The sequence below is a fragment of the Gadus chalcogrammus genome, chromosome 23 (genome assembly GCF_026213295.1).
Source record: "Gadus chalcogrammus isolate NIFS_2021 chromosome 23, NIFS_Gcha_1.0, whole genome shotgun sequence".
NCBI classification, from domain to species: Eukaryota; Metazoa; Chordata; class Actinopteri; order Gadiformes; family Gadidae; genus Gadus; species Gadus chalcogrammus.
In genome coordinates, this window is record NC_079434.1 from 9,220,420 (window position 1) to 9,231,085 (window position 10,666).

Sequence of the window (10,666 nt, forward strand, 5' to 3'; positions counted from 1 at the left end):
GTATTCACTTCGTATTGAACTCATTTCAATTATCTCCACATTCACATCAGCTCTCCAGAGTGATTTCAGATCAGATCACCCATCTCATTAGGTTGTTATTGCCTCCCTCTAGCTCTGATCGTATTTAGCACGCACGTTAGCTGGACGGAGTGACTGGCAGCAGCAAACCACCCAGGTGGGGTTTTTCTTTGCCGCGGGGCCTACATCACCTGAGCCATGGGGTGTGGGGCTGCGGGGGCGGGGGGGGGGGGTTCCACAGCTCCTCTGGCTTCATGTTGTTTCGAGCCGTGAGACCATGGTTACACGTGAACTATGCGTTTTATTCACCGGCAACTCCTCCCTCCCCCAAAACATATTTATCCCATTCTGGGAACCACAAGGGGCTTGCGTTGGTATCAGTCCAATAAAATCTCCCAATAAAACATAAATACACATGAGTTAAATGATTGTGCGTGTCCTTGAAGACGAAATGTGTTCAGCCCTTTGACTCAAAAGACTGAATTTCATTCAACTACATTAATGGAAAAATCTCTTTTTGCATTCATGAATGATTAAACTGCATTAATAAAACGCTAATCAATTCAACATCTATTGAAGCCTGGTTGTTCACTCTGTAAATGGCTGCCATAACAAGGTCACTTCCCAAACCATCGCTAGACACAGGCAGACACCAAAAGGTTGGTTGAAATATTATTCATTTTCATACAAATGTATAGACTGTAAAATTTGTTACACAAAATACGTCAACAAAAATAGTATATATAATAGTATGCATAATAGTATAAAATGCTTACAACACGAAATACTGCAAGTCCTACAGCCTGGTTAGTGTACCTTTGTGTTCAGTGTATTAACAGAGTGCTTGGATCTATTTTCTGCTGATGACGGAAGCTACAGAGAGTAGCAGAGAGGGTTTCTAAGAATGTATCGATCGATCGATCATGATGATCGGAGACATTGAACAGACAATATGTCTCGTCGTTTTTACAATCATGCCTATCACACCGGCAGAGTTCACTGGACAAGGGATCCCTGACCAGTGTTCTATTATTAGTTTGAGTTTTGGAGTTGTTACCCACTGTCCTTAAAGGGCTAGTAAGCACAGCAACGTTTTCTTTCTTAAAACTTAGTTTTTCTGGTGATCATGAACAAAGTAATCCATGCCATTTTATCTCAGTTCCTAAAAACAAGACTTTATTTTCGAGAAAGCTGGTAAAATCCTAAGTTTATGCCTACCTTAAAGACTACCTGATAACCCCACTCTTATTCAGACCTATAGTAACGCACGTCTTTTTGTGACGCTGAGGTGTAAACTCATCGACGTCCCGACCAAGGTACGACCGAGGTACGACAGCGGCGATGTGTTGGTGGGTGTGTTGAGCTCTGTGAGGGCTGACTGAGAAAGGGTTAAGCTGCTCAGACACTAATTGTACAACGCCTTGGTTTGTGTGAATGCAGATGTATGGAGGGTTGTTCTGAAACAAGACGTTGATTTTGATGGTTTATGCGGCCTAGAGATGGTTGGGCGTCCCGGCCCACGATAGTAGAACGCTAGGGGGTTAAGCTTCCCAGTGTAACACTACAGTGACTGGTGCATTTGATACCCAACATCGCTCACTACATCACTCATACCCAACGACGGTACGAAAAAGTATCACAAAGTTGCAATGGGTCGTGACACGCCGCCCTCCTCCAAAGATCTCTCAGTCCTCATTTATTCAATCTCATAGTGTTCAAACTCCAGCTGAAACAAGGTCTTTAGGGAAGTCTTTGGGGGGGGTTCGCTATGTGGCCGTCTAGACACGGGGCCGGTGAAGTCCCTTTAAAGATTGCGATCGTAATCAAAGTCAAACACACACAAAGACAGACTCTCCACCTGTGGGGCCTTCAGAAGGTGTCCTCCTCCGACCCGTACCAGGGCGTCAGCGGGACCACAAAGGGTCTGGGCCGGCCCGCCGGCGGCTCGGGCCCGAAGTCGGCCAGCCCGCAGGAGTCCAGGGAGCTGAGGGAGCCGGCGTCGGAGCCCGCCCCCTCGAAGGCGTACGTCCGCAGGCAGTCGAAGGGCGGGGCGTACGGGTCCCGGTCGGCCTCGTCCAGCCGGTCGAAGATGAACTGCCGGAACACCTCGTCCTCGGGGCCAATCAGGTGCGAGTGTCGCAGGGACATGCGTATGCTGGCCGCCACCTCCGCCCGCCGCAGCTTCCTGTCCCGCCGCCTGGGGTGGGGCCGCAGCGGGACTGACGGCGGGGAGGAGGGGGAGGAGCAGGGGGAGGAGATGTAGGGGGTGGAGGCCAGCTGGGGCCCCGGGGCCCTCGGCTCGCCGTAGCGCAGCACCTTCTGGGACACCTGGTCTGGGAGCTCCAGGTCTTCCCCGTCGACGTCCTCCGCCATCCCGGACACCTCCTGCTGCTTCCTCCTGCGCCTCCTCCTCCTCCTCACCCCCAGGGTGAGGACGGAGAGCGCTGGGGAGCCGGGGAACAGAGGGGGGTTACCAAGGAGACAGCGGCCTCAGCGGGGGGCAGAGCTGGGTTAGGACTGGTTAAGCTGGGAACTAGTCTTGGTTTAGACTCAGGGTCGAAGCACTGGAAGCACGAGCCGAAAGGTAGAATCAAAGAGAGATCAGAGAGGGGGAGAGAGAGAGAGAGAGAGAGAGAGAGAGAGAGAGAGAGAGAGAGAGAGAGAGAGAGAGAGAGAGAGAGAGAGAGAGAGGGGGGAAAGGGGAAAACAGAGAGAGACCAGAAAGAGAGGGAAAGAGAGAGAACAGAGAGAGAGAACACAGAGAGCAGAGACTGAACAAAGAGAAAGGGGAAGAGAAAGACCAGAGAAAGAGAGAGGAGAGATAGAAGAGATCAATAGGAGCAAAGAAGGTGGAAGAGAAAGATAGAAATAAGAAAGATAGCAAAGAGGGCGCCGGTGACAGAAAGAATTTGGAGAGCAGAAGCAGAGACTTAAACAGATATAACCTTTCCATATTCCTTTCATTTCTGGGTTTCACAAAGGAGAAAAAAATAAGGGTTCTCTCGCTGCATATTAGGCCTGTTAAAGTGATCGTTTCACATTTCAGTTTCCAACCTACGCGACTGAAGACGAATTACAGTCCCTGGTTCATCGTGAGCTGAATGACAAGTGGGGGGGACAGGGGGGACATAGAAAGGAGGATGTTTATCGGTATTGTTTTCTCGGGGAGTCACGTCCCGACCCCGGCCTCCACCCTCACCCACCTCCACCCTCAACTAGCTCCACCCTCAACCAGCTCCCCCCCAGGTTCATCCCGTGAAAGGAGAGGGGGAGGGGGACGCATCGAGGAGCAGCAGAGGTCATTGCTCCTGAGGTTGCTGACCAATGGGACGTCCCGCTGCGAGCGACTGAAGCTGCTGATGTAGTGCGCATCACACGCAGTCGTTAAGAGAGCGGGCTGCTGAACGCCAATCTGAACCGGGTTTGGTGAACTGTGTTAATGTTACACACAGCCACACAGGTGAGTTCAGGAATCACTGGTGGTGAAGATGGGAGGGAGGGAGGGAGGGGGAGAGAGAGAGGGGGAGAGAGAGAGAGTGAGAGAGATAGAGAGAGTGTGTGAAAGAGAGAGAGAGAGAGAGAGAGAGAGAGAGAGAGAGAGAGAGAGAGAGAGAGAGAAAAAAAGAGAGAGAAAAAAAGAGAGAGACCGAGAGCGAGAGAGAGTGAGAGTGAGAGTGAGAGCGAGCGTGAGAGCGAGCGTGAGAGTGAGAGTGAGAGTGAGCGCGAGCGCGAGAGTGAGAGCGAGAGAGAGAGAGAGAGATGCACAGAGAGAGAAAATGGGAGAGACATGATGATGATGAAGAGGATGGTGGTACGGGCTGGGGGAATTAACACGGGAGTTACGTTGGTTACAGAAAAGCTTCTAGGGCCTAGCGCTGGGGTTGTACTCACTGTGTCAGGGCGGAGCTGCATTAGCTCGCGCTAACACAACACATCTGCTGGGAAAGAGTTCAATTCAGCGCAATGAGAAAGGAGTTAATCGTTGTACCCCTAGAGGCTCAGTACACATCACAGTACAAACACATCCACATTATACCAAACACAGCAGTGCTTCTCAACCTCTCTTTGGCCTGTGCTCCTTCTTTTGGTCTAATGTGTCAAATTTCTCACAGAAATGTGAGAAATTAAATAACATCTGCTTGCACCCACATTGTTTTGACCTGTTCCACGTCGGCGTTTTTACCCCAACGTCCCGCTGAACGTATGCACACGTCCCGCCACGCTCAGTATGCGGCTACGAGCCATTAGGCAGGTCTGTTGGTATACACACACTGCCTCACTGTGACCTTGTTGTGGTCCGTCACAAATGCACTGTCACCACACATTTCATTCTATCGCTTACAACTTCTCCCCCATGACCCCCACCGTGTGCTAACCCAATCGAAAAAAACATAATAACGATTCAAAAACAGCCACGGATGTCAAAACGAAAAACTCCCACTCTCCTGGAGCAGAGCGGCAGGCTGACCGGAACGCCGGGAGCGTTACGGCGAATGATTCTCAAGGGCACGAACGCCCTCGCGTTCCTGTCCTTCCCCCACACATTGCCAATTGCGACGATCCGACCCGGAGGCAGGAGGCAGAAAACCCAACAGCCGCCGTACTTCAGAATAAAGGCTTAGCTATGGTTCCATCCGAGGCAACGCAAGGGGTTTTGAGGACCCTCCTAGCGTCCACCACAAGGGCCCGACGTGCGCCTCCCAGAAATGTTCACCTTGCGTCGAGGCGACGCAGCAGCAAGGGCTGTGATTGGTCCGCTCACTGAAACCCGACGCAGAACCAAAACAGGTTAACGACCGCGTGGAAGCGTCCGCGTGGGCATTGCATCGACTCGTTGAACCATAACTGAGCCTTAACAACCTGCCCCCCCCCCCCCCCCGCAACGACCACCCACACCCCGTCAGGAGGCGGAGCTCACCTGAGAGCGTGGCCAGGCACACCAGCACGCCCAGCAGGGTTTTGAGGCTGGTGCCCATGGAGAGGGCACGGGCCTCCACGCCGGCACCCCCCAGGGGGCAGTGGCCCGCGGGGCTGCAGCCGCACACGGTGACGGTCAGGGTGCTGGTGCTGGTGAGCGGGGGCACACCGCTGTCCGCCACCACCACCGGCAGCAGGTAGTGGGCGCGGTCCTTGCGGGTGAAGGTGCTGCGGCGGCTCACGATGCTGGCCGTGTTGTCTGGAGGGTGGAGGAGGAGGAGGGGGCGGGGTTAGACGTTGTGGGGGAGCAAGGGGGGAGGAGGATGAGAGACATCTCCCCCCCCCCCCCCTGCCTCCAACATCCCAGTGTTTGAGCACCCACACTGGGATTGATGCTTCAAGACAAAACCATCTGTGGTGGAACACCAGGTACTGCAGACTATCTATCCTCTCTCTCTCTCTCTCTCTCTCTCTCTCTCTCTCTCTCTCTCTCTCTCTCTCTCTCTCTCTCTCTCTCTCTCTCTCTCTCTCTCTCTCTCTCTCTCTCTCTCTCTCTCTCTCTCTCTCTCTCTCTCTCTCTCTCTCTCTCTCTCTCTCAAATTGGAGGATGCTGAGGTCTTAAGGTTTATAACTAGATAAACCCCATTCCCAATGGAGTCTAGGTATATATAATTATGGCCTTTGATTGTAATACATTTTAATCAAATGCGTCTTTAAATTCCATTAGAGAACATATTTTTTGCATGGGCAACCCAGTGGGAACGAAACCCCTCACCCAGGCAGTGTCAATGCCTTGCACTCTCTATCGATGGAAATGTAACCCCTAACCCTGGCAGCATTAATGCCTTGCTCTACCAGTGGGAATGAAACCCCTAACCCAGGCAGAGCTCTTGGCTCGCTCATGCTGCCGAGCTCCGCTGTTGAGCCTCTGTGTGTTTGCGTGTGTTTAAGAGCTGAACAATGCAAGCTGTGCCGCAGCGTCTTTAATCTCCGCGAACAAGACAGGGAACAAGCTTATCCGGCGCTTTGTCGTTTGTTAAAGTCATTCTGCTAGATGTCCTCTCTGCCCTTGGCTGCACCTGTATGATTATGGCAGCGCATTAAGCAAATATGTCTTTCCACACATGGAAATAGGCTCCTTTATTGAATCACGTTTGCCGCCTTGAATTTGCCTGATGTATTAGTATTATGAAGTGTGACTCAGTGACACATACACACACATACACACACACACACACACACACACACACACAACGCCGCACACACATTTGAATGTTTTAGGCTCCAGTGATGCTTCTTTCCATTAACTTTTCACTATTCAGTCATTTAGGAGACGCTTTTATTCAAAGCGAGTGAATTTGCTTTTTAGATACACACCATTAATGAACAGGAAATAAAGTCATTAAGGAGTAGGTGGGTGGAAGATAGCTAAGGTCAAGGACGCCTGGGCAGGTAGAGGCTGCACTGGAGCAGAGTAGACCAGACTAGACCAGACTAGTGGCTCCAACAGAGGTATCGCAGACCCTAGTGAGCAGCTACCTTGGTAAAGATTGAGGGTTACGATTGTGTTTTTGCGTTGGTAAACCAAGAAAACATGAAATAATAACACAAAAATTAATATTTGCAGAATCTGAATTTGCAGAAAAATATTTAAATGGTGACCGAAATAATCTTGGCATTGCGCCAACTGTTCAATCTAACATTTTGAGGTAAAAAAAATTGCAAAAATTGTGCTAATATGCTAAGCTGTCCCATGTTGTGACAGCGGTGGAGGCGGTGGGGGTGGGCGTGCGAGGCTCTATGAATGAGGGACGGGGTGGAGAGTGAGCGATGCCCAGTAGCCTGGCGGCTGCAGAAGGCCAAGGGGGGGGGGGTCACCGTACGGGTCTGAGGAGGGAGATGAATAGGGGGGGGGGGGCTGACCTTGGTGATCTCTGATGGTAAAGTTGGGATTGATGTGCGCATCTGGGACCATGGAGAAGTAGAAGTGATGTCCCTCCGGCGGGTCGTCAGGGTCCACCGCATCCAGCAACTGGATCAGCTGGGAGGGGGGGAGAGGTGTGAGTGGGGGGGGGAGGGAGGGAGGGCCGATAGAGAGAGAGGGGGAGAAATAGAGGGAGGGAGTGAGAGAGTGAGAGAGTGAGAGAGTGGGAGAGAGAGAGAGAGAGAGAGAGAGAGAGAGAGAGAGAGAGTGGAGAGAGAGAGAGTGGAGAGAGAGAGAGACGAGAGAGAGAGAGAGAGAGAGAGAGAGAGAGAGAGAGAGAGAGGAGAGAGAGGAGAGAGGAGAGAGAGAGAGAGAGAGAGAGAGAGAGAGAGAGAGAGAGAGAGACGAGAGAGAGAGAGAGAGAGAGAGAGAGGGGGGGAGGAAGGGAGATAGGGAGAGCGATGGAGAGGGAGGGAGAAAGAGGGAGAAGGAGGGAGGGTGAGGAGCAGGAGACAGTTAAGCATTATGATAACAGAAAGGGATCCACAGAGAGAACGAGAGAGAGGGAAGGTTTAACATTATCAAAACAGTCACGTAAAGAAAATAACTTCAGCTGAAGATACAGCCGAGAAATATACATGAAATGCAATATATACACCATAAAACCCATACCCCTACTCCTTCTCATCTTTACTTGGATCCCAAAGGCCCTCAATGCATGCATCCTATCAATTTTTTGTAAATACAAAGAAAATATTGAATATATCTACCCATGAAGACCCACAATATCATACAACGTATATTAAAAGAAGCCAGCTCCAGCACGTCATAATGACAGGGTCTGCCCGCTATGACACCAGTCCCCTGTTGTTTGTGTACCACTAACGCCATGGCAACAGCGAGGTTCTGGGAACTGTTGAGGCAGCCTTCATCTTCATCATCATCATCCTGAGAGTCATACATGTACCTCTCCCGCCGGAGTCCCCTCGCAGATATACGGCCGGTAATCACTGGCCAGCGCCGGAGCGTTGTCATTCACGTCCAGCACCTTGATGAACACCACCGCCGCCGAGAATAAATAGCTCTGCTCTGAGCCAGGGAGGGGGGGGGGGGGGAGGGGGAGGGAGAGAGGGAGGGAGAGAGGGAGGGACAGGCGTGTGTGATTGTGTGAGTGTGTTTCGTAAACGTTTTTGTAAAAAGGGCCCTGTCGCGGTAACACTTTAGATATGACGAATGCCTCATGGTCGGCCGTATCTCCCTGACTGCGGCCGAGCAGCGTGCCAACACAATGTATATAAAAGAATAACAATAACACAAAATAGCCACTGAAGCCAAACAACGCCTTCCGCTCGCTGAATGGCAATACGTTGAACAGAAGAGTGGGGGAGGCAATGCACACTGAATCATTTTCAAAAGGAGAAAATGTCTCGCCGCTTCATATCTCCACATTCACATTTAAATTCCCTTGCTTGGACAGATATTGCCGGCAGCCCCTCTCCCTCCAGCGAGTGGCTCAGAGCTCCTGGCTCCGCTAAATTGGCTCTAACCCGTCTACATTGTGAGAGCCGCTCTGGATATGACTGAAGACATTTCCTCCTTACTTGTCTCGGTGGCTACAACCGTCACATTGTGCCAATTTGAGGCCTCCCGGTCGAGCGGCTGGGAGAGCGTCATGGAGCCATTGTTTGGGTCTATTTTGAAAGCTTTTCTGATACCGCTGTGTCTCTCAATTGAATATCTGAAAAAGAAGAATGAATAGGACAGGCGTTTAGCAAGAGAGATGCGGTTTTTCCCTGTATACAAAAAGAGGAGCGATATTATAGGCCCAGCGTGAATTAGCTACGTTGCTACACCATATTTTTCCTCTTTCTTTCTTTCTTTTGTTAATCTTTTTCTTTTCGTTTTTTCTTTATCTGCAAAAAGACGCCCGACAAAGAGCTGGTGACAGTTGATGTCAACACCGAGGGAGTTGTGTCTGCCATGTCAGTGGTTCCATGTTTGCGATATTCAGGGCTTTAAGATTCTCCAGGTTGATTAGCGGCTGACACCCACGCCAATGTTATTTTTAAAGAACATAGGCAACACCTCATGGAATTGTGTTGACTGGGGCAATTAATGCTAATTTGATGCTGTTTTCAAATTAAAACCCCATATATCAACCTGGCTGGTAGGTATATGGGTATAAAAAGAAAAAAGTATTTACGCCTCATCAATCTGAAAACGAGACGTGTCATCTCTTAGTTTGAGTAGAAATACCTGCTTGATTTTATTCACAGTCATGTGCGAAGGAATATGTTCAATTGAATTGAATTGAGAGAGGAAACAAAGAGGGGTCAGAATGAGTGTTCTCACCATTTAACGGCTCCTATATAGGGAAGTGATTATCGCACCACGTCGCTGAATGAGTGTAAACAAGAACAAAAGAGAATTTGTACGCTGCCTTGGGGGCAGCTTTGACAAAATAGAAAACACCAGCGTTCCGCTGACGACCGACGCACACGTCCCCCTCCTCCCCCGTTTCAGCGGAACCCTCCGGAAGAACCTGTCGCGTCGGTTTGAATCTACCCCCTCGCTCCGAGATGGATCACCAAAACGGTGGCTAACCGAGGGAGCGGGGGGTCCTCTGATTGGAAGATATGAAGCACCTGCTACTCTTAAAACTCTAAGGACGACAGTGGCCCCCCCGCCCCCCCCGTCCCCGTCCCCGTCCCCGTCTCCAACGGCAACGTGCTCCGGCTGCAAATGAAGGGAAAATCTAAATTCCATATGCCAACCTCTACGCGGCTTTATTACATTTGTGCGTGGCGGTGGCGCGGTCGCCCTGCGATAATACGGCCGCCGCCGCCGTGGCGCAGATAGGAAACGCTGGGAGGTATAAAAATGGTCATGATTTATTCAGCAGGGCTCATTTCCGACTAAAGTAATACGAGATAAATATGACCATGTTGGGGGTATCCATAGAGATCAAGGGGGGCGGCGAGCCACGCGCCATTTGAAATGGAATGATTCCTTTTTTTTCTCCCTTCCCTTATTTCACTTCTTTCTTATTTTTTTCAGTTTTCTTTTTTTACGAGCCCCAGCGAAGGGAAGGCTTTGAGGAGACGCTGTCAGAGGTTGTTCATCTCCTCCCCGGAACACCAACCAAAACCCCCCCCCCCCGCGCCAACTCCAGGCTCCTAGCCGCGTGATTAGCATACGTCGCTAGCTAGCTGGCACATATCATTCTATTCCTGGGTGTCAGTTTGGACAGGGTGGCATGGGCTTGGGGGGCTGGGGGGGGGGGGGGGGGGGTACCACCGTACCTGACAGGATTGTTCCGTGTATCCGTGTCCCTCGCGCTCACGACCCCCACCTCGGTGCCCACCCCGGCGCTCTCCGGCACCCTCCACTCGTAGACGTCGGCGCCGAAAACGGGCGGTTCGTCCACGTCCTCCACGAAGACCTTGACGGTGGCCCGGTCGCGCGCCTCGTCGGCGCTCAGGAAGCGCTCGTCCACCACCACGTTGTCCGCCTCCACCGCCATGACGAAGCGGCTCTTGGTCTCGTAGTCTAGAGGCTTGGGGGGAGGAGGGGGGTGGAGAGAGGAGGGGGAGGTGGAGGTGGGGATGGGGGGAGGGAGGGGGACGGAAGGGGGGAGAGATGGAGAGAGGGGGAGAGAGGAGGAGAGGGGGGGAGGGGAGGAAAAGGGGGGCAGGGGAGGAAGGGGAGAGAGAGGAGAGAGGGGGAGGAGAGAAAAAGGAAGGGGGGAGAAGGGAGAGAGGGGGAGAGAGGGAGTAGAGGAGGAGAGGGGAGAAGAGAGGGGGAGGG

At 51.6% G+C, this 10,666-nt stretch overlaps 1 protein-coding gene across 1 annotated transcript in view; it reads right to left on the reverse strand.

Moving 5' to 3' along the window:
• Window positions 1-311: 311 nt before the first annotated feature.
• LOC130377652 (cadherin-7-like) overlaps window positions 312-10,666 on the reverse strand; it is an 11,304-nt gene continuing 949 nt past the window's right edge. Inside the window, exons 2-7 of the mRNA XM_056584809.1 lie at window positions 10,162-10,415; window positions 8,461-8,597; window positions 7,827-7,948; window positions 6,859-6,976; window positions 4,937-5,194; window positions 312-2,462 (exon numbers count right to left, since the gene is read on the reverse strand). Of these exons, the coding sequence (XP_056440784.1) occupies window positions 1,888-2,462; window positions 4,937-5,194; window positions 6,859-6,976; window positions 7,827-7,948; window positions 8,461-8,597; window positions 10,162-10,415 (1,464 nt within the window). The 3' untranslated portion in view covers window positions 312-1,887. The remainder of the gene's footprint in view (window positions 2,463-4,936; window positions 5,195-6,858; window positions 6,977-7,826; window positions 7,949-8,460; window positions 8,598-10,161; window positions 10,416-10,666) is intronic.